Here is a 23350-nt window from a genome sequence, read left to right on the forward strand (position 1 = left end):
CCACAGGTGTTATAAGTGTGGCATGGCCGGTGTAAACAGTGCTATCAACATTACTCCCATTTTTACACACACACACACATATATATATATATACACACACACATTTTTTTATATTGTTAGCTTCTTTTAAAATTCTTTTTAGGTAGAGATGTGTGAAAATCAATAATATTAATGGATTGGATTTATATAGCGCTTTACAATGCCACTATTCATTCACTCTCACATTCACACACTGGTGGAGGCAGCTACGGTTGTAGCCACAGCTGCCCTGGGGCAGACTGACAGAAGCGAGGCTGCCATATCGCGCCATCGGCCCCTCTGGCCAACACCAGTAGGCAAGTAGGGTAAAGTGTCTTGCCCAAGGACACAACGACCAGGACAAAGAGCCCGGGCATCGAACCGGCGATCTTCCGGTTACAGATACGCTTCCCAACCCCCTGAGCCACGGTCGCCCCAATAATATGTTGTAAATATGACTTTGTTTAAATATTTTATGTATCTATTTTTAACAATGGAGTCAAAAGATATAAAAGCTGATATGTTAAAGGAACAAGCTTCCCTCCCTCTCTCTTTCAGTGCAGTAATGGCACCGAAGTATGATGGGTTGTCCCACTGTAAGCTGGCTCTGGTGTTTGCTGTGCTGATGGACCTGCTCGGTGTGATATCTCTGCTGCTGGGGGTCTTTGCCCCACTGGAGATCAAAGGTCAAGACTTTGGGGATCTGCTGGTGTACTCGGGAGCTCTGCTGGTGCTGTTTTCCCTAGCAGGCTGGGTCATGTGGTACAGTGGAAACATTGAGGGTCTAACCTCCAAAATAGAGCTTGGTGGAGTTGTGGGTGGAGCTGTGGACAGACTTGCCCGCAACCTGAGTCGCAGGATACGGCTGCCCAGGACCCAAAGCAGTCCATCGTAGGTAGAGAAGCCTCACTGGACCAAAGACTAACTGACTTGGGCTGTCCTTATTTAGGCAGCAGGCCAGACTGCCTGAGGCAAAGGAGTGTCATTACTGTTTGACTCTTTACAAATACTTCCTTTGCTGACACCACCTCATTTACTTAAAAACGATCTGTTGTGCTATTTTCTATAAGGAAAACTATGTTTGTTTCATCTTTACCTAATATATAAAGGGAATAATTTATAGAGGTTGAAGACATGAATCTGCAACATTGTCTCACAGTGCTAATTGAAAATTATTCATTCATTTACTTGTGTCATATTGCTGGACCAGATTATGGCAGCAGAATCACTCAAAGCTAAGGATTGTACATTATTGTTATTAAAATGCCTTCAGCTGTTAATCATATTTGCACAAGGTTGAGTCAAAACATAATTTCAAAGAAGGATACAGAGCCGCTACGACATCAACATGTGTGCACAAACTGCATATAAATACTGCAAAGGACATTTGAAAGATTTTATCTCCCTTATTTTACAAGGAAAACAAGAACAGAAATCCAAACATAACTGAAATTAAAAGAATTGCATAACATCCAAAGGAAGACGTCAAGCAAACAGCCAATTGAGAAAATAAAACATTTTTAACAACAGCTTCTGAAGTTGTTCCTTTAAGCGAGGGGATATCGGATATATTTTCAATACAGACACCTCAAGCACTGTGAACAGGTAGAAATTGAGTTAACACTCATGGCAGGAATACCCAAAAAATATACATCACAAAAGATGGAGCTTTAATAAGACAAAATGTCTGATTGTGTTTATGGTGCGAGACCAAAAATCTATCTCCAGTTCACAATTAACAACAAAGTATGTACACAGCAGCTACGAGAGAAGCCACATCACCAGCTTATATGTTTTTGATGCATGCACGACTCCTCTCTACATTTTTTTCCCCACCAAGCAAAGGAAAAATGTATAATTCAGTTGACAGTCAGCAATACTGCATTGATTTTTAGGGCAAAGGTATTGATCTATTAACCACCAGGGAGCTGAATTACTGACCAGTTATACAGCAGTGATATAAAATGAGATGAAGGCACACGGGAAGGTTTCACCATCCATTAGGATAATTATATATATATATATATATATATATATATATATATATATATATAATATATATGAGTACATATATATATATATATATATATAAAAATATAAATGAGGTAAACAAGTATGATTCATATCTTTAAATGGTATTTTATTGCTACCACACTAAGATGTTGGTTCATTCAGTTCCACGAAAGACCCGTTTCAATGCTTTGTTGAGTCTGCTCCATCTTCATCATAGGTGAGAAGCATGGAACAATTACCTCCTTTCCATCAATGCAGTGCTGGTGCTGAGGGAACAAGAGAGCTGCCAGAATTCCAGCAGGTTTAAACCTGGGATAAGTTGGGATAAACTGAGTCAGAAGAATTTCTTGCATTAGTCCCTCTCACACTCTCACACAGCTGCTGACATCAGTGGTTCAAACTTCAGGTACAGAAATATATTTAGTTGGTGTTGCTTCTAGATTGGGTACCAGCACTGCGCTGAAGGAAAAGGACGTGTGAGATGAAAAAGCTCAGAGTGCAGGGTTAGGCACAGGTGGTGTGGGAGTCTGCCAGATGATCATGTGACTACGTTCAGATCGCTGTGGCGTGGCTTGGGACACCTCTTCCGAGTCATCGCTTGCATCATCTCCTGGAAACAAAGAGGACTTTGTCAGCCTTTAAATAGACCAAGTAGTGCACAAATGATGCAATGGATGAGACAGACTTAAGTACAGTTTTATTATTCTTCAGCTTACCAATTCGAAAGTTGATGTAGCCCTCTCCTCCACTGAGGATAAGCTGAGCAGTAGTGACATGGCTGCTGCCAGGATTGGTGATCAAACAACCTGACAGGCACAAACATTTTTTTGTGGTCACTCAAACACAAAAAATAACATGCATGTGCAATCTGAAGCGTCTCACTTAATTGTTAAGAAGTTACATGTAATGCCTATCTAACTCTTACCGGGTGCAGCAATGATGAATCTGACAACTTGTCTATGTCCATGGTAACACAGCTGGGCAGATGCAGTGGAGCAATAAGGGATGGAAACATCCTCTGAAGCTGCAGAGAGTTCGTAATATGGTTAATAGTACATAGAGACCATTTATGGCCAAATAACTTTAAGTTCCAGGCATTCTTAAGCTAAACATACTTATGGACAAAGGGATGGAGAAAATGGCACCACCTCCTGTGCCCACCCACAAACGGCCACAGATAACAGTGAGAGAGGAGATCTGGAGAGGTGAGAGTGTCAGGAAGGGCTGGCCTGTGGAGAGAGAGAGAAAACTGGTTAGCAAAGCTGTGAGATTAAAGTTAAAGTGGTCGGTTACAAAACAAAATGTATGTAAAACAAAAATAATGAATAAAATATACACACAGTACTCTGCATCCCTTATTGCTTTATATTTTCTTCAGAAAATGGGGAAAAGGGGCATCAATCTATTGAAACGTACATACATGGAAATATTGTACATAAGGCAAAAAAGTGTACAAGCTTCAAAGTCAATATTTGGTGTGACCACCTTATATGGCGACAAATTACAAGAAAGCTTCTAAGAGAGTTCATTACTACATAGGACCTGTTGCCACTGACTTTCAGTTCAGTTTATGTGTAATTTGGCACATTTAGCCTTTCAAATAGCCAATGTCAAAAGAGAAATATCTTCAGAAAGCCTTCAGAAAAACTATTGCTCAAGACTGATTAAAAAAGTACAACAAAGTCTGGCTCTTTGGAAGCAAAATTTAAAGAGATGTATTACTTTTTTTTCCCAGTTACCAAATAAGAAATGATAGTAATAAATGTTCCCATTACTGTAGTCCATCAAATGATTTTTTTGCTCTAGTAGCTGCTCAGTAACAACACTTAAGTCATACATACAGGTATATGTATTGTAAGAAAAACAAAAAAAAAACAACAAACAAAAACGGTTCGACTACCTAATGTTTTAGTGACCAAAGCTGCAAAGTCAACTTCCTGTAGTGGCCGTCCTGTGGACCAGTCAAACAGCCTGAGGATTGGGTCCAGTCGGCAGGAAGTCCAAACCCCACTTCCACCAGCGCACAGAAAGCGAACCTGCTGTTCACTGCGCTCAGAGACTGAGAATGTTTGCTATAAAGTAGGATAAGGAATAAAGAGAGTGAGTTAAAGATATGGTAAGAATGAGACACAATAAACAATAATAGGTATCATTTCCTCTGTTTCTTACCTCCACCTTCTTGCTTTCAGTGTCTACCACGTAGATTTTGTTCCAGTATCCCACCCACAAGCGGCCGCCTTTTGCAAGGCAACAACGAATGGGCTGCACAGGATTTGATCCAAGAGGCATCAAAGAGTGTGACTGCAGATTCCAGCCATCTATTAATCACACGACTCATTGCATCATTATTCATTTCACTCACTTATGCAAATCAAACAAAATGAAGAAATTAATTAGCCGAGACAGCTGGATGTAAGTTTGAAACAAATCCATTACCTGTACTGTGTGAGAAAAAAGCCAAAGTCCCATCACCTAAACCAGCAATGACCTGACCCTGTGAATACCTGTGAGAGCGAGTCAACACAAAGTAGATCGTTTTCAATTCTGCTTAGAGACTTCAAGGTAACTCATCTCGTGTTACAACATCCAAATGCAAATGGACAGAACTCACGTGAGAGAATGAACACTCTCAGAGAGGGATACAGACCGCAGACAGAGGCTTCTGCCAGCAGAGGCCAAATGCACCAGTATACTGTGAGAGAAGGACAATGGGAGAAAGGAGCCAAGGGAAGAAGAGGCAGTCTGTGATAAACTAACAGACAAAAAAGTCTTTTAATTGTTTAGATGATATTTACTGTCGTAAACTGCTTATTCAGCTGGCACTACCTTCCTTCCTGAGTTCCAATCCACACAGTTCCTGCAGTGTTACCTTAAATAACAAGACAGACAGGCCCTGTCAGAGCTAAGTAAGCAATGTTGATTTCCAAGCGTTTCCAGTAAAACAGCACGGTAACAGGGGATAATAGAAGTACAGAATACACTCGACAAGTCATCTGTGGGCAGCTGCTGCAGCCCATTGTACCAGCACTGACCTATGGGAGGCACAGCACAGATGCAGAGGGCAGGAGCTGTGGGAGGGAGGCTGAACTGATCCAGAACTGTGTTGGAGCGTGCTGGATCAATCACTGTAATATCACTGCAGGAGGCAGGGCCAGAAACTACCCACACAGAACACTGGCAGAAAAGGGGTGGATATGAAGTTTGAAAAGATGAATGGCATGAACCAATTTGTGCCTCGACAAGTGTTAGTCATGGTTGGGTGATCATAATTAGAGGATGACTGTAGCTGCTTCTTAACTAGGATTATGACAAACTTACTGTGGCTTCGCCAGAGATCTCAGATGGGACTGCGACTGCACACTTAAGCTGAAGGGAACAGAAGTAGCTTTGAATTCATGGTTAAAAACAAAAAACATCTTGTGCATTAAACAGTGCTGTGCAAAAGTTTTGAGCCACCCTTAATTTCTTTACATTTTGCAAGGAAACTGGGTAGTAGTCTTCAGGAATAGTTCTCCAGGCATATTGAAGGACCTTCAAGGCTCTTCTTTAGATGACAGCTGCCTTTTCTTCTGTTCTCTGTCAAGATGATCCCATGCACCCCTTCAATAATGTTGTGGTGAGGCCAATGTGTATGTTTGGGACCATGGTCATGTTGAAAAATGAAGGTATTGCCAATTAGACACTTTCCAGATCGTATGACATGGTGGATCAAAATCTTGTGGTACTTTTCTGGGTTCATATTTCCATCCATTTTTTTTAAAAAAAAAAAAAGGTCCCCGAAACCACTGAGTGACATCCAGTGGGGTAGTTCAAGACTTCTGCACAGAAAATAAGCCTCCTTTGAGTGACATTTACCTTGGCAGTCGATTCTTTGTGATCCAGCAGTCTGAGCTGCATTAGAACAGGCACGTCTTTAGGCTCTGGTACTGGTTCACTGGAGTCCTACAGTAATTAACAATATTTTTACCGGAGTATTGCTTGTATAGTGATCTGCACAGTAAATATCCATATTGTGCAAAAAAAAGTCTTGAATGAAAGCCAGACATTATTTTATTTTATTTTTTTTATTGGTATAGTTACTATTTTCATTGTTTTAGTATTTTAACTATATAGACTCAATAACAGCAACAGGAAGCTTTTTATTCCACTGTTTCCTATTTATTCTCTATAGCACGTCACTATTTATTTGTATATAGAAATGTGGTTCTACTACCTGTGTGTTTGCTAGTGGCAGGCTCCAGCCATGTAACTGCCGCTTTCCCAGAGTTCCCCAAATCTGGGAGCGAATTTCTCTGTAGATTTCCCTCTTCCTGACACGTGGTGAAAGAGCAGCAGGAGAAGCAGACCTAGACAAAATGATTCTGGCATTTATCAGCTTCACATTAAATATGTTTTATTTTTTTTAAGTGAAATACATAGAGCCACGGTAGGACAAAGAGCCTTCACTGTTAGTATCTTGCATTTCATTTACTTAATAATTTGGAAAGTGGAAAGAAGTACCCGAGGCCGGTGCAAGAGTTTGGACACTCCTGTTTCAGTACTTAGTGACCTCTCCTGTGGCCGAGGCAAACACTTGTTGTATATAAATAGAAAGTGTCTATTTATGATTTTCATCCAATGTTTCCAGCTTATCGCTTAAAATTCTGAGATATTCTTAGGCTGTCTTGTGAAGCGTGCTTATGAATTTCCCGCAGATATAAAGGGAACGGATAATTTTTCATGTCTGATTCTTATTTCACTTGCATTAGCAAGTAGCTGAACCCCAACCGTGAATGAAAAATATTTATTGACAATGAGGTAATCAGCTAGGCCAGACTCTGTAGTTCAGAGAAGACCTCACTCAGATCCAATCTCTATTTTTCTCACTTGCATTTTGTCTAAATCTTTGCACACAACTGCTGAAAAACACATAAGCAGGAGTAACTTATTAAGAGACAGATGCTTACTCAGCCTGAGTTCGACTGATGGTTGGTGGTTGTGGAGAGCCCAGAGCAGTGCGAGTGAGTGATGGGGAAGGTCGCAGAGCTGATATGGAAGCAGGAGGTGAAACTAATGGTTCCTTGGACCGGCCAAAGAAGCGGTTGAATCTTTAATTGAAGAAAAAATGAACAATTCTAAGTATTTTAACCATGAACAAATATACACTTCTTAATTTCAGCCCACCTAATGCCAGGTGCATTTAGTAACACCACAACACCAAAACATTTGTCCCCCTCCTGCATTTTAACTGACGCCTTTTCACTTTTATGTAATGGTTCTCATCTCGTGTTGTTTTCTGCACTTCTTGGCAACTGCTAGCTGAATGCTCAGCCAATGTGACTGCACAGCTGCAATGATGATCCTGGACTAACACTGTTATGAAGATGTCAGCTCAGATATCAGATCATGCGGCTTGCACCACCCACCTCTGTTTGGGTTATAAGAGCTTCAACATCATCTTAAGGTACAGGAGGATGGGTGTGTAACAAGTCGTAAATTATTTTCAAAGACAGATTTACTTACTTTCTCCAAACACTTGACCTTCTTTCTTCTGAAAATCTCTCCTCCTTTGTTGCTCTAAAGAAAAAGTAATAGATGAGGTTGGAGGCAAAGATTTGAGCCACTGATGTTACACGAGTTGTTGTAATCACACAACAGATTCTCAAATGTAACAATTTTTTAAATCTTCAAGAAAGGCACAAAAGTTACCTGAGTGTCTGACTGCGTCTAACCGCCTCCTGCAGTTCAAACAGACGCTGCTTATACTGGTTCTTCTCCATGACCACGCGAGCCATTTCAGAACGGGAAAAGTTACGCATGGATGCTGGCTGAGACACCTGAAGGGGAAAATAAATTAATCCATCAAACCATCTATGAGCAGCTAGAAAGGCAGTGAAGACTACACCTACAGATAGTACATCACAGCTTACATCAGAATCCTCAGACTGACAAGTTTCCAGTTCTTTCCGAAGTCTGTAAAATAAAGGGCGAGATTATTGTCAGAACGTGTATGTAATAACAACAATGAACAGGTTATTTATTGAACAGCTGAATGATCCTCTTCACCTCTTAGTTTCCTCCTCCTTCTCCTTCACCCGCCCCTCCAATCGGGAGAGTGTTTCCCGAAGAGTTTCCACTTCCAGTTTAAGAGCTGAACGCTCATCTGTCAGCTCCACTACCCGAGATATCAAAGTCTTACGAGCAGTTTCAACCAATTCACTGAGAAAAAGGAAGTATAGCATCAGATATAAAACTCAGAATTATGGTGGAAAAGAAAAACAGTGGTTAATCATATTAGATAATACAAAGCTTTCTGTTGGTATTTGGCGAAGTAAGAAATCCAAGTGTTTGGAAACTCCCCATGTCCTCAACAAATCACAATAGACTAGTCATAGAAAATAAACTGAGGACTCACTGGGTGACTTTCAGTTCCTCATACTGAGAAAGAATCTCCTCAGACTGGTCTACGCTGCCTAAAAACACACACAAAAAAATCAAACTGCGTGAATGCACATGCAAACAGACAAGTACTGAAATTAATACATTTCTAACCTGTATTAAGGACTATTTAACCTGCATTCATGTTTAAGAAGAAATCAGGACATGAGATTTTGTAGAATAGGAAAAGGGGAAGTAAAACTTTGTAAAACACATACTTGAACTTAATATAAGTAGAGTATAAATAGTCTCCCAACAGAGCCTGATTATTTTTGGATACCAACTTTCTGTCACTTCTTTTGCCTCGGATCACTTTGTGTTTCAAAGAAGCAGCAAAGATTCTATGTTTGTGACATTTATTTCTTTAAAACTCAAAAAAGCAACTCAGGAATGCAGATCTTAACAAAAAAAACAAACTTGCATTTACCTCTGACACTGGCCCCTCGGTCTACACTCTCCACATAATCGCGGCTCAGCTCAGACAGTTCAGAGAATACAGAGTCAGTGTTGCGGAGCTCCCACTCTATACTATCCTCGTCCTCTACCTCCTCTCCCTCATCCTTTTTGTCCGCCTCTTCTCCTTTTTCTTCTTCTACTTTGCTCTGCCCCAACTCATTCATCTCGTCCTTGAAGCTGATCTCCAGCTCACCTTTTAAAGGTTCTTCAGTGTCAGGTTTAACTGGGGTGCTGAAAAATTTGGAGGTGGTTGATACAATATGTGTGCGAGCAGATGAATTCAAGTAAATGTTGGCTTAGTTAATAAATATAAAGCTGAAATAAATCAGTTAATGCTTTCAGGTTAGTACCTTGCATTTACACAGCCATTAAAATGTGCCAACTCAGGAGTGGAGTTTATGATGTCAATGACAAACTGATTTGTGGAAGGCTTTGCAGCTTTATCGACCTGTTTTTCTTTCTTGGCCATGAGATCTTCCAAACAGGGGGGACCAGACTTTGAATGTGGTCTTTTAATCATCTGTAAAAGAAAAAAAACAAAACAAAACAGAACACGTAAGCTACATCTTTGGCAAAATCTCGAATTAGAAATTTGGAAGATGGTCATTTTAGGTGCAAAGCCATTTACCTTTTCAGTAACACTGGGTTCTGGCAAGACCTGATGTGACGGAAAGTCAGCATTCCTGGAACGCACATGATTCCTAAACGCAACAACTCAGTTTATGCTTTTTTAAATCCTCTTATTTTTCACCATGTTCTTGCAACGGTGTTTCTAAAATATATCCTGTGACTTTAAAAAAAAAAAATTTCTAGTTAATAATCTTTTACTAATCACTTTCCACAAATATTGCATTTAACAACAATAAAGGTAGAGAATTTGCGAGTATCTTGCCAAATGCAACTAAAAAGCTGAAGTTAACGCTACAAAGTAGCTTCAGGTTTTCATTTTCAGTCACATGTGGTATACACTGTACTTGATATCCCTTTCAAACAAAGAAATACCACCAACCTGCTGTCAGAAATGCCAGAAGCATTCAACATTTAGTTTAATATTACAACAGGCTGAGAGTTTTTCATTTTGCGCATGGCTACAACACGATTCACAATAAGGCTGCTGCTACTTAAAGTCTTCCTGTGTGATACTTTATGCAGAATAGCAAATGTGTTTTAGCATAATGTTGAAAAGAACCTTAAAGGAGAATCTCTTTCAGACTCCTTCCTCTTTTCCAAAAGTTCCCGATATGTCAGGGCCAACTAAAAAAAAAGAAAAGAAAAGAACATCAGCTACATGTAAGAAACCTGACGACTTAAGAATAAGACAGTGGTTACTGAGCATACGCATGGAGGTTAACCAAAAATATCTGACCTTGTTGTGGGTATTTCTCAGTGCGCTCAGTTCTCTACTGAGATTTGCCTTCTGTTCCTCCAAGGCCACCACTGCAAGAAAACAGAAGGCATGTAAGAACAGAATACAGTCTAGACACCTAAAACTAGACTTGAGTTGCTCTTTGGCATTTATTCCTGATACACACCAGTAAGCCACAACTTTTAAACCACTGACATTTGAAGTGAAAATTGTGCTCTGTGGGAAAACTTTGCACCTTCACATTTATTTTTGTGTAATGTGATTTATTTCAGGGCAATGTCCTCTACTAAAGAAATTGTCTCGAAATGGCTAGAGAAACACAGAAAGAAGGGACTGATGTGGCCTTTAAACCTCCCAAATCCTGAATACAAGCCTATTCCATTGTGCAAACCATATTCAAATGTCCATCAATCCACCTTCTTTAGTTTATCCAATTCAGAGTCATAAGGGGGAGGGGGTGCAGCCTATTCCTTCTGTCATGGGGTGAGAGGCAAGATAAACCCTGTATAAGTCACCAGTCTGTCACAGGGGTCACATATAGAGACAAACAACTATTCAAACACCTACGGGCAATTTCAAATCAGCATTTAAGCTAACATGCGTATCTTTGGACTGTGGGAGGAACCCAGAACACCTGGAGAGAATCCACAGAGTCACAGGAAGAACTTGCAGGCTGCACCACCATGTCACCCCTGGATGGCAAACCCACACAATCTGCTGCCAACCTCATTGTGCGTGACTCTTTGTACACAGCAAAGACAGGATAAACTCAAAAGAAAAAACAGAAATGAAACCAAACAACTAAACGTCCTGGAGAAAACTGTGCATGAGAGCCCCACAAACCCGATTAACATGTTAAAATTATAACCCCCGAGTAGTCATTACTGCATTGTTACTGCATGAATCTAAGACTTTATTTTGATCTCAATACGCCTGTACAGTTGTGCTGCTGTCATGTTGACAGTATCTGTCCACAGACATATGAACACCAGCTAAAAATCCTCAAATTGCCTTTGCAGTAGCTTCTACTGCAGTAGAGGTTTCCAGAAACATATTTTATCAACAGAGACCGACGTACAGGGTCAAAACAATACCAGTGACATTACTGTTGCTGATAAATATTCAAATACGCACACTGATCAGCTTGTTGTCTTGCTTTCTTCTCTAGATCTCTCTCTCGCCGTTCTCGCTCCTTTTCCCTGCCCCTCATGGCTCTCCTCTCCTGTTCAATTTGGTCATCCAACTCAAGATACCTCTTAAGAAAAGAAAAAGACTTGAACAGTGAAATGCCTGCTTTTACAATAAAACCTGCAATAGCACACCTTCACAGTATCATGACTCACCTCTTGACTTTCTTTCCTCAGTGTTTTCTCTGCATGATATCGCTCGAGCAGCTCTTCTCGTTCAGCTTTCTCCCTCTCAGCCTCTTCCTCCCTGTCTCTCAGCTGTGCTTTGCAGCTGGCCAGGCCCTCCAGTACCCACACAAATATGGGTACCAGAGACTCCACCACGCTTTCACCATGGATCTCAATAACAGTCTGTGATAGAGTAAAGCAGCAGAGAGAGAAAACAGGTATCTGTGACCACATGTAAATAATATTTCCACCCAGATCAACATAACATATTGTTCTCATTCTTACCTGTAATTCTGAATACAGCTTTCCTGCCTCTTCACTCACAATGTTTGGGTCCGGCTCCACCTCCCCGGTCCCACAAAGCACTCTCTCACTGTACTCCATCAGCCAAAGATTTTTTTCTTTTTTTTCGCTACCTCTGCTGCAACACAGTTGCCAAAAGCTCAAAACCAAAAGCAAACAGATCTGTGAGTCGATGGTGTGTTACAGTTTCTCACTAACAACTCGTTTGTCTAGGTTCTTAACCTTTCTCCCAACACTAGCACCTCCCATTCTCCACATGTTCATTCATACAGCAGCATCCTCGAAGACTTCACTTTCTATAGAGGTTTATCTGATGTCTGGAGGTGTTTTAGAGTCCATCCTGCAGAAAAAAGGAAGGAAAAGGTCATGTCACTTTCTTTAGAGATGATTTAACTGGAAGTGCACTGTCAGCTGTTTTGGCCATTTTCCCTTTTCAGCATTACTATAACCTTGGAAGTGACACAACACAATCATTTGGTTTTCTTGTATTCCGGTATGATTCTTTGAACTTTTTTGAGACCATGAAGCAGGCTATTAGGTTTTGATCAATTAAATATTAAAAGAAATAAGAAAAGGAAGCTATTTCCTGGTTTTGGTGTATTTTCTATTTTTAAACGCTTTGTTTTGCACTTTTACTCAGCTAAAACGTCTGCTTTCACACCAAATAAATTGATCTTAATCTATAATAGTTTCCCCAGTAGTTCAACCTTGGGATCAATAATAATTTAAAAAAAACCCTTATAAATCACAACTAAACTATAGATACCTAATGTGATGTTGTCCGTTTCCTTGGTTTTCCAGGCTATAGCACAAGACACAACTATGTTCTGAACTAGCAAATAGAGCGAAGAATCACATACTTCATATTTGACTTTAAAGTCGAGTTGTGTGCTTCAAACTGCTGACATTTCACCTCAGTACGGTGAGGCTTTCTGTTAATTATTTATATGGATCTAATGAGGATAATACCATAGCATGCAGACCAAGTGACCTCCTGTGTGTGTGTTTTTAAAAGCTCCACAAATAGCACCAACTAAGCAAACATGACAGACTATGACAGCGATAGGTTTTATTATTCGACTCCTTACTCTAATTATTAATACTCTCGGTAAGCATTACTAGACCTAACAGACTCGAATCGGCATACTGTATAAATAAGTAAGAAGCCTGACAGTGGACACCTTGAGAGTTCGTTAGCAGTAGGTTCACAAAGTTGAAATCTAGCCAAAAATAAAGCCGTGTTTCTTCAGTTGTTCGGCTGCCGTTTTACAAACTTACCTTAGCGCCTGACTTCCTCACAACTTTCATTTTACTGCCCCAAAATAAGGAAACTCCAGCCGTCTTTTTCTTCGGGACGATATCAATTACACATAAACGAGTTTAAAGAAGGGGGTGTTGCTCGAATTTGACGTGCGCAGACATGTCCTCAGATTGACCAATGCGAGCGCTGTAACTGTTTGCTCTAACCAATGGACGGTTAAATGGGCGGGACATTGTTAGTTTTGTTTTCGAGAGGAGGAAAAAAAACGGTTTCCTGAAACTTGAGCGACGACACGTGACCAAGGAGTTTGCAGCGGACTGTCAGGTGATCTGAGGAAAGCACGTTCGAATCCGAAACCTGTCGAAATACCTTACATTCCTGAGAACAGCTCAATCTCTTTTCCCATGTTGCCACAAGTGGTTGGAACAGTTTACCGCAATGTTTGTGAGCGAATCATTAAAATAAAAACATTACAGATGTGATGTCAAATTAAAAAGTCGAAAGAGATGAAGTGTCTTTAAGGGATATTTGTGCAGGGATCTCTTTCCTAGTGAGATGGGGAAAAACAATCATGCAAACGTGTTTAATATTACACCGACGAAACTAAAGTAAAACTACTGCAAACTTGCAAAAGCTAGAATTGTCTTAGGATAAAGTACAGTTAGTTTTCCTTCCACTAGATGGCGATATTCTAAAAAAAAAAAGAAAAAAAGAATAATAATTCAAATACTTAATATTTAAGGAAAATGTGCTTAACCTGAATGTATATCAATCGGGTACAGTTAATTGGACTCGATTTTATTAAATGTAACTTTAAACATTGTTCTTGTGTAACAAAACTAAAGGGAAAATGAAGGTAAATCAGTTAAGTCAGTATTTTGGGCAGTATTGGTCCCTCAGTACATTTCATGTTCATTGTATGTGGTTAGAGCTTTGTTATGTTTGTTTGTTTTGCTGTTTTTGTTTTCTCACAACTTTTTTACATTTGCTTTTACAAGCATAAAAGAACATTACACTTCCTCAGTGTCAATGAAAATAAGCTACGGAAACAAAAACAAAGCCTTTCGGAGTTTTGTCCTTCCTTTTTTTATTTTTGTAAAGTATTATACTATACCTGGATGATCATGAATCCTATCTGCAGGATGTCCATCATGCAGCTACCTTCACTTTAAAATGCCTGCTCCATGAACCTTAACAGGTAAATGATATTTTACAAGGTAAATTCAGCAAAAAATTAACAATACATTTAAACTCTCACGTTAGACAGTCACAGAAACCTAATATCCGAAGTCCTGTCCCTCTTTTTGTCAGAAGATAGTCAGAGTGTTACTATACAAACATTTTTAATTGTGCTAGCCTCCTAGCTAGCTCTACAGGATTAAAATAATTAGTTGAATAATTCATCAAATTGCAAATTTTAGAGTTGACTAAAACAAAATGACTATGTGACTTTGTGTTCCATGAAATTCCCACGATATGGTCATTTTCTTTGACTAAATAAAATATTGATAAAAACAACCTGAATTGCATTGTTGGATATCAAGTATTTCATTGCTTTTGTTTATTTTTTAATGTTATTTGTGATATTAAATTAATTTTCTAAACTTTGTTTTGCACTTTATTAAGTTAGCTTAACTGTCCCTGTCTAGCTAACTTCTGTGGGTCTTACTGGTGATATAGTTTCTCTTTCACTTTTTTTTTCCTTTTCAGGTCAGTGAGCAGCAAAGACATATGGGCACATCACATGAGAAGCACAGGTCTGAAATATAACATTTATTTTGTACTTTATTTATTCTCGTTACAGTAGCCAAAACATTAAACATAACCTACAACAAAAAATTACAAATCAAGCAGGAAAGCTCAATAAAATCAAATATGATCTGACCAAAAATACAAAATAAAGGACCCCAGTGAACACAAATCTTAGAAAAATAATATACAATTTAAAATTATATTTAGTATTTTATTGTCACACACACTCCTGAGACTCCCAAAAAAGAATTAACAACTTTTTTTCTGTGTATTAGTAACTCCAGTGCTTTTTATAGTCTACCTTACTTCTGTTGGTCTGCACTTTTATGAATCATGCTCACTGTGATTTGTAAATTTGTCTGGTTACTAGTAACTTTAACTAAACCCTCAAATGACATTTGTGGTGCTTAAAGTTAAAAAAAAAATCATAAAAGGCAAAATACTAAGGATAATGTAGCTCAGGATAATCCCCATATCTGATCCTAAAAGATACGTAGACAGGAAGGTCTCTGTTATCCCAGCAACATTGTGAAAGGCTTTGGGTTATCCTCACTAACCAGTGTTTCTATAAAGATGTCGTCCTGCTGAGTTTTTAATATCAAGTTTGGGTGCAAATACAAAACCTAAAAGGTATCTGCATGCATGGGACCCACTAGGTTAAAATGAGCAATGTCCTGTATTCTGTTGTAATAAAACCCTGTCTCTCTCTTCCTTTTTTTGATTCTCTCACATTTTACCCAGTCCAATTATTGCATTCTGTTTATGCTCTGTGCACACATTACAAGCTGCAGGAGTGAAAAAAAAAAAAACATTACAAGGAAAATAATTAGTGGGATTAAACATTTATATTCATAATTTTAATTAAGTGTAAGTAGCACAATGTGCATAATGTAGTCGAATAGTGTTACATTATTGGCTTATTATTATTAATGTGACATAAACCACTGCTCAAGACGAAACTCATTTTCACTGCTTTTTTTTTAGATTTACAAAGCAACAAGTCATAAGCATAAGCAATAACATATGTTGATCATTAAGAAGAACTTTGCCAGCCTACACGGCTCAATTAGAATACAAAACTACAATATTAGTGTGTAAAATTTTAATGACTGTAAGTTGAAATAAAATGCCTCAAAACTGAATAACTGCATTTCTACATTATTTAGATTAAAGATACCTAATAAGTAGTGGTACAGAGTTGGGTTGGAATGGTGATAATTTATTTCTAAAAGATCAGAGATCTTTTTTCCTTAATGTCTGTCATTAAACACTGTTTATACTGTGACTTTTTTTATTACCCTACCACTCTCTACAAGAACTTCTTTCCCATGCTGTCTCACTTCTTTTGTCATCTGTCTTTTTCTCTTGGTTAGGAGGTGAATTGTTGCCACACCCACCACCACCACAAAACTGAGGGCCAGTATCACAAGCCCCAGTCCCAGCAAATGAGAGGTTCCCCCTTTATAGAAGTTCAGCTGGTCCCACAGCCCCACAGCCAGGCAGCTGAAGCCGATGAGAGTTCCCCAAAATCCAAAAGCTAGCATGCAGGATCCACAAGACAGTTCAACGCCTCCAGTAACCACAGTGATGCCCGCCACTGACACAACTCCTCCTGGTAAGGTCACGGTTTCCGATTTAGACCCGTATCTCACAGTAGAGGTGACATCTGATAAAGTTGAAGGATCAAGGGTTTCCATTTTGGACGCCATGGTCTGTTTTTATTGCTTGGTAGATGGCCAAGAGGGCTTTTTACATGTAGCTTCTTCTCTCTTCTTTCTACGATATCACACATAGTCTTGATTAGAAAACCCCCCACTTTGCTTTCATGTCTGGTATCAGTTATGCAGCTTCAAGTTTAAAATAAATCATCCCAAGCTGTTGGTATAAACTTTGTATAATTATATACTGTGTCAAATTCCCATCAGTGTGTTTGAGCTTTCCTTGAAATAACTGAACCTGTTTAGGCAGGCAACCAGAAGAAAATGTCCAAAGCTTATAGGATCTGTATTTTATAATGATAGCCATACATATTATACACATTTCATGAAAAAGCCTTAACTGATGACCGATGTGTATTTTGTGGCTGTAAAGTATAATATGCATCGATCAATTCACTGCAGGCTCAGTGAATTAAATGTAAACTAGCTCAGTACACACTTTTTTAAAGATTGGACATTGTTTTAATCTGATAATCGAAACAACCTTTCACACACGCGTTTGTCACGTCAGGTTTTCTACCAGTATTTGTAACTGTAACTCTTTACTTTTTTAATTGAGTGGACCTGAATATTAGGATATAAAAGCTTTTTATTCTAGAAAGCCAAATGAATTGTTAATATTTGTAATTTTAGACAGCCAAAAAAGTCCATTTTTTTCTCTTTTTTTACATTTTAAGTGTAACATTTCTTACCTCAGTCTTGATCCAGGAGCTTAGACGTCAGAGGAAACTTTATAAAAGTGAAGGTCCTTAAATAAAGTCTTAAAGTAAGTATCTTTTAAATATGAAACTCTCTATGATTAGACACTAAAGGCACTCCTGACTTCTCTCTGGACAGTGGGTGTAGAAATGGGCGCCAGCGGCAAAGTGCTTTTCTGAAATACATCACCTACTCGAGGCCTTGCAAAATTGTGGACGCAATCATCAAGACTTCCGTCACAGCATGTTTGTTCCCCTCTTTCCTTGTGTTTAGTAGGAAGCTGTCGTCTGTCATTACGCGTCATTATGAGCCATTACCAGATATTTATCTGGAAACAACTCCCTTCCTCCTTTCCTCTTGCTTTCAGTCTTAAGATTTGAGTTGCGTCCCACCAAGGCACTGTTTGGACTAAGATTGTTTTTTTTTTTCTTTAAACGTTTTCCTGTTTGGCATTCCTATTTCTCGAATTATTTTCTCAGTGCTCTTACATCTCAAACTTTATACTCGTACTCAACTTTGAAATGTTATTGGGGAATTTCAATCCTGAGCCTGTCTATATTAAAACAGAACTATAGGTCAACACAAATTCAAGTTATAAACGATTAACTTCAAGACAACCTTGTTTCAGAGATCTGTTACCAAATGTAGATAGTAATTAATAAGGCTGATCCTTCATTGACACATTAAGTGTTGCAGATTTATAGAATACGTCAGTACTGACGTTTCACAGGTCAGTGCTGTAACACATGCGACACTTGATACAGCCCATTAATACCATATAATGCTGCCAAGTAGGAGGTTGTCACTGACCTAATTGTGGATATTTATAGTCATGTTATTTTCTGATACAAATAAACCTTCGAGTTTTCATTGTTTATGTTACTGTATGTGCATGTGTTCCTGCCTGTGAAAGAAATACAGATTTAATGTTGCAAAGCAATGTTAAAACTTCTTTATTAAGTTCTGACAGAATCCTAATTAATCTAAGATGCCAAACGCCCATGTTACCGATATTTTTACGCACTCTCTCCCCCAAGTGGAAAAACATCTCAAGAGTAGCTACAAATCCTTGCTCGTTCTGGCTCTAGCAATTAGCCCAAACAAGAGTAGAGATCACATGTCAGGGATTGTTCTGTAGAGAAGGGGTAATTCAGTTGACCGTCACCCTTATAGGATGAAGACGGGGGTAATTGGCTATTCTCTGGCTTGTGTAGGAGAGGGCGGGGCTTGACTAATCCAGTTAGCAAATTATAGTTTAAACATAAAAAATGAATTATTGATTATCATACAGGGAAATACATGTCCTAAATACAATAAGTGCATGCTGCTTTCATCTCTGGTGTTTATGTGTGTTTCTTATACGTGTGCATAACTCATGAAGTCTCCTTTACACATGCTATGTTGGTCTGAAACAACACCTAAGACAATCAAGATAATACTTTCGCTCTAATTAAAGTAGACACAAAGTAAACAGACTAATGACGTAAATGTGGCAGCCAAAGTGTCATGAAGTGAGTTTGTTATACTGATAATACCTGATAGCCTCCAATGAGAACATAGCTGTTGGCAATGAATATGGAAACGACAAGAAAAAGTAAATTGGAGCTGAGTTACAAGAGACTAGACAGAAAAGAGTTTCTATCAGAAAAAAATTCAAGTGAAGTCATCAGTGTGTGTTTTGTTAGTGTGCAGTTCAGTAAGCCTTTAAAACATGAAAGTACCTTATGGCGGAGAAAAGAGAATGTAAGTCATGTCCGCAACTATTAATGTTGAGATTAAAGAAATTCATACAGTCAAAAAAACATGTAAAAAAACAAAACAAAGTTTAGCTAGGTAATATAAACCTAAACTAGTGACTCAAAGGAAAGCAGTACTGTAGGACAGGAAGGAGGACGTGCACAGACGGGGTCGGCAGTGACAGGGATATTAAGGGCGCAGGTGGGATTGGACGTAGACGTGGGTTGCTGGGGGAGTTAAAATTGCCTGGACAGATGGTGGAGTGGCTTTCAGTGCTCAATCAAACCTATTGAAGGTCATAACTAAAACAGCAGACAGAATTTTCTGAAACCCACCTGAAGCTTTGTTCACAGTTTGCTAGAAAGCACCTAATCACTTTTTGGTGAGTTTACCGAAGTAACGTTTGGCTCCCAGAGTGAACTGTAACTTACAGTTGGATGCACTAAAGTTCTGTTTATCGGTTCATATTCAGCAATTTAGTACTAGTAAATTAGTGAGTACAAGACTAACAGGGACAAATTGATTGCCAGAGTTCATAAGTAATTTAGCAGGGGTATAAACGTACACTAGAGCTTTCCGGAATTTTCAAACAGACAATAGATAAAATTAGGATCTGGGGTTGCAATTTGGTCAAATGCTCATCCACCTTAAATCCCGCATTAACAGACTTAACCTAGTCAACTCGTGTAGGATGTGCTTTCCCCGCCCGCCTATATCTTTCACTGTCTTACTGTCGAGAGAGACACTCGGTTCCTCAGCCATCATCTGCTCACACAACACACTGGTAAGGTTTCTGCACATTTTGCACATTTTAACAAGCAAGTTGTTATTAATTTAAAGTTAAGTGAATTATATCACAATTCAAAATTATATTTCAGATTTCTGCTTGGTTTTTGACATCGAGAGAAGACATCAAGCCAGTAAGCAATAATAGTTTGGAAAAAGAAGAGTCATTTGACACCAGAGAAGAAAGCCTATCAAGTGGCATATCCCAGCCAAGCAGTTTAACACATTGCAAAGATATTAAAAAGAAACTACAATGGGAAATGCAACCAGTAGCGCGATATCAAAGGAGATCCTGGAGGACCTGAAGCTCACCACAATATTTACTGAGCAAGAAATCTCCCAGTGGTACGAGAACTTTCAGAAGCAGTGTCCATCAGGACGCATCTCACCAGGGGAGTTTGAGGAAATCTATGAGCGCTTCTTCCCTGACAGTGATCCTAAGAGCTACGCAAGGCATGTGTTTCGCTCCTTTGACACCAACGATGACGGCACCTTAGACTTCAAGGAGTACATCATTGCACTACATATGACCTCCACTGGGAGGACAACCCGAAAACTGGAGTGGGCCTTCTCCCTGTTTGATGTAGACAAGAACGGATACATCACCAAGGCAGAAGTGAAAGAAATATGCCAGGTGAGCGTGGTTCAGTTTATAAAAGCGACATTGATGAATGGATGAGTGGCTTTAATGGTTCTAGTGTGACAGCAAGCAGTTAATGTTAACTCATATCCCGTCAGAAAGAGATTCATTTTAAACATTGATCTTTTTTTCTTATTCTGGTTTTTATTAATCCCCAAGCCCCCAAAAACCTAAAGTGTTATTTTTCTTTCACTATAACAACTTTGTAAATCAGAAGTTCAAACTATTCTCCCAGCCGTGGTTTCAGTGAGGAGGGAACGGAGATGTCCGATTAAATTTATTGGATTAACTGACATAAGGCAACATAACGCAAAACCTTACATTAATGCCTGTTATTGAATCTAATGTTTTTGCTTTTTTTCTATGTTTAACTGGTTTAACTCTGTAACATTAGGTCAACTAGCATTATTAATGGATTATTTTGTTAGGTTATCTCCTTATTTTGTCCACGTTCTGCAAAATCCATTAAAGCTGTGTTGCTGTTAACTAAGAATTTACTATTCTTCTCATGGTATGTAGGTCTCAGTCTTAATTGGCAGCCCTATTAGCCAGTCTATTTGAGCCTAAAACTCCTGATAATCTTGGCGATTACAGGTTTAGCCTGCAGACAATATAGGGAGCCCTACTCCTGAGCAGAGCTACTCTTAAGTTCCACTCCTAAACAAGAGTATACTCATCATCTCGATTCTAATCCACGGCTGTTTTACTTGTGAGACTGCCACTGTGGACTGAAGACTGTACTATAATAAATGTTATGAAACTTATGGAGGTTTTACACTTTTCTATATTCTCTCTTCAGACAAATGATATGGAATTGTAAGAGGTTTAGACAGATGAGCCAAGAATCCAGCTGGCATTGTAATGGGATTGAATTCCTGGCCAACTGGCTTGAGTCCATAAGCACCATGTTTACAGCACACTGCATAAAATAGCTGCATTTTAAAGCCCCAATAGCAGTTCAAAAACTTACTATAAGATGAGATTCTTTCCGGTCTGTAAAACACTGAGGTAGAGGTCGACAAATACAAATTTACTGTGTGGTAAAAGGATACACCGCCTCCATTTTCCAGAAAGTATTCTTATGTAATGTATAAATAATATGTTAAATTAGAAAACATAAGTGAAAAAGGTGGAAATGCCTCAAAACCAGCCCGCAAGTACACTGTTCTGACATGTTAGACAAATCCTTAAAGACTGCAAGTGTGATTTATTTTAAGGAAACCAGCTGCTTAATTTTATTTTTATGACTTCACAACCTTGATGTCTGTCAGCGTAGATCACAGTCTGAAGTCTAAACTGTACTGACCATAACATCAGAGCAGGGGCGAGATTGAGGGATAGTCCAGGGAAAAGAGATGACATCTTGGTGTTTGGCCTGTGGCCTGAGTCTTGGCACTAATCCATGTTAATCTAGGTGTCTTAAATGTGGGAGATGAGTGCTCCCTCTCTAAGTGGGACACAAACTTAAAGGCCTGAACCTAAAGTGCACACTCAGGAGGTTTACACTCAGTTAGTCATTCAGTCCACTGTCTGAGAGATGACAGGAGAGTTGCCCTATGAAATGCTGTAGCTTGTTTGAATATTTATGTATTTGTAATAAAAGGATTTTGCAATTTGTATAAATAGTCTATGTTTAAAAACTATAAAAAAAAATACTGGCCTCCATATTTTCACTACAATACCAGTAACTCCAAATATGCACAAGACATTAATAAATTAACTGAAGAAGGCTGTTAGCATCCTCAGTTTTACTAGTGCTTACATATTCTTTGGTCAGTATCCATCTGCTTTATGTACTGTGCTGGTGATGAGAAAAATCATGCAGCATTACTTTCCATCTTATACCCAACCCCCTCTCAGGCCTTGTTTAAGCTGATCCCCAAAGAGGACCTCAGCAAACTACCAGATGATGAGAACACACCCGAGAAGAGAGCCAACAAGCTGTGGGGCTGCTTTGAAAAGAAAGACAATGGTAGGACGTGTAGTGGTAGTGCTTCTGCTCAGAGGGAGATAATATCAATGGAAGCCTCTGCTACCTTTCTTTAGCTGATGTTCCAGCATCCTGTGGGGGAGATTACATTTTACAATCAGCTGTTTGGCTTAACAGTAATACAAGTATTAATCCACCTGGGGGCAAGTCTCCACTTACAGGATCACTTGTGTCACGCAAGCTTTATTACAAATCATTGGCCCAAAAACATCTTAAGTTATACATCGCATGCTACTGTGTACCAAGCACACGAGATAAGAACATGTTGTTTAGATAACAATAATCCATCCTCGTGTTATCTCACTTTCCTGGCTTGTTTTGTACTTATACGTTTCTCGTCTTAACTCCTTATTTTTTCCTCCCTTCACAGATCGACTGGCTGAAGGAGAGTTCATTACAGGAGTGATCGAAAATGAGAACGCAATGCGTCTGATCCATTACGAACCAATAAAACATTAAATCCCTTCTCATTCCTACGTTTCTCCTCTTGGACCCCTTTTCAGTTTTTATTAAACTATTTTTCTTTTTTTAAAAACCCACTTTTCCCTCTTCTTTCTCTCTCCGTATCAGATGTTTTCTCCGTCCTCTTCCTTAAATTCTCGGCCCCTCTGTAAATAAGCATTCCTACAGTTTCTGTACATTTGTGTGTTACACATACTTATACACATTAAGTATCATACTTAATTATTAGCTTGTTATGCTTTTCTTGTTTTTTAGAAATTTGAAATGTCCTCCAGTATTGTAATTTACTCACTTGTACAAAAAAATTAAAGATTTTATCATTCATCTGGGCTTTGGAAATCTATTTATCTTATCTCTCCTGGAAAACAATTAAATCT

The 23350-nt window shown here is 38.9% G+C and overlaps 2 protein-coding genes and 1 long non-coding RNA gene across 5 annotated transcripts; 2 read left to right on the plus strand and 1 right to left on the minus strand.

Annotated features, from left to right (window-relative positions):
- Nucleotides 1-1400: 1400 nt before the first annotated feature.
- Nucleotides 1401-13361, minus strand: LOC309717557 (C-Jun-amino-terminal kinase-interacting protein 4). 3 transcript variants are annotated; one of them, XM_082552227.1, is made up of 29 exons: nucleotides 13207-13361; nucleotides 12151-12268; nucleotides 11911-12043; nucleotides 11614-11808; nucleotides 11405-11525; nucleotides 10271-10341; nucleotides 10094-10158; nucleotides 9533-9605; nucleotides 9255-9424; nucleotides 8876-9135; nucleotides 8426-8483; nucleotides 8077-8229; nucleotides 7941-7983; nucleotides 7720-7847; nucleotides 7534-7587; nucleotides 6978-7118; nucleotides 6245-6377; nucleotides 5887-5973; nucleotides 5350-5397; nucleotides 5064-5205; nucleotides 4858-4900; nucleotides 4643-4723; nucleotides 4468-4535; nucleotides 4201-4349; nucleotides 3932-4103; nucleotides 3147-3260; nucleotides 2957-3055; nucleotides 2748-2837; nucleotides 1401-2641 (listed from the first exon to the last, which is right to left on the minus strand). In XM_082552227.1, exons 3-29 carry the CDS (start codon nucleotides 12007-12009, stop codon nucleotides 2523-2525), a joined length of 2976 nt encoding a protein of 991 aa, XP_082408353.1. In that variant the 5' UTR covers nucleotides 12010-12043; nucleotides 12151-12268; nucleotides 13207-13361; the 3' UTR covers nucleotides 1401-2522. The 3 variants fall into 3 exon arrangements, with proteins under 3 accessions (XP_082408353.1, XP_082408352.1, XP_082408354.1); XM_082552226.1 differs by having other exon boundaries at nucleotides 11911-12046; XM_082552228.1 differs by having other exon boundaries at nucleotides 9533-9587; nucleotides 11911-12268; nucleotides 13207-13359.
- A 952-nt stretch (nucleotides 13362-14313) lies between these two features.
- On the plus strand, nucleotides 14314-16404 carry LOC309717568. The gene is made up of 3 exons (XR_014279740.1): nucleotides 14314-14387; nucleotides 14900-14946; nucleotides 16315-16404. It is a non-coding gene; the product is annotated as an uncharacterized lncRNA (long non-coding RNA).
- A 3367-nt stretch (nucleotides 16405-19771) lies between these two features.
- On the plus strand, nucleotides 19772-23297 carry LOC309717565 (visinin-like). Its single transcript, XM_082552240.1, has 4 exons — nucleotides 19772-19879; nucleotides 19974-20515; nucleotides 22382-22493; nucleotides 22882-23297. The coding sequence occupies exons 2-4, from the start codon at nucleotides 20135-20137 to the stop codon at nucleotides 22968-22970; spliced, it is 582 nt and encodes a 193-aa protein (XP_082408366.1). The 5' UTR covers nucleotides 19772-19879; nucleotides 19974-20134; the 3' UTR covers nucleotides 22971-23297.
- Nucleotides 23298-23350: the final 53 nt, after the last annotated feature.

Source organism: Aulonocara stuartgranti, assembly GCF_965226115.1.
Source record: "Aulonocara stuartgranti genome assembly, chromosome: 11".
In the NCBI taxonomy this organism is placed as follows: domain Eukaryota; kingdom Metazoa; phylum Chordata; class Actinopteri; order Cichliformes; family Cichlidae; genus Aulonocara; species Aulonocara stuartgranti.

What these genes read in the sequence shown, in the direction of transcription:
- LOC309717557 (XM_082552227.1), bottom strand. Translation starts at nt 12,009, where the DNA reads ATGGAGTACAGTGAGAGAGTGCTTTGTGGGACCGGGGAGGTGGAGCCG. An exon ending in AGCTGTATTCAGAATTACAG is followed by an intron (nt 11,809 to 11,910) that starts GTAAGAATGAGA and finishes ACTCTATCACAG; the next exon opens with ACTGTTATTGAGATCCATGG. An exon ending in AGACGCAGTCAGACACTCAG is followed by an intron (nt 7,588 to 7,719) that starts GTAACTTTTGTG and finishes CTTTTTCTTTAG; the next exon opens with AGCAACAAAGGAGGAGAGAT.
- LOC309717565 (XM_082552240.1), top strand. Translation starts at nt 20,135, where the DNA reads ATGGGAAATGCAACCAGTAGCGCGATATCAAAGGAGATCCTGGAGGAC. An exon ending in AAGTGAAAGAAATATGCCAG is followed by an intron (nt 20,516 to 22,381) that starts GTGAGCGTGGTT and finishes ACCCCCTCTCAG; the next exon opens with GCCTTGTTTAAGCTGATCCC. An exon ending in CTTTGAAAAGAAAGACAATG is followed by an intron (nt 22,494 to 22,881) that starts GTAGGACGTGTA and finishes CTCCCTTCACAG; the next exon opens with ATCGACTGGCTGAAGGAGAG.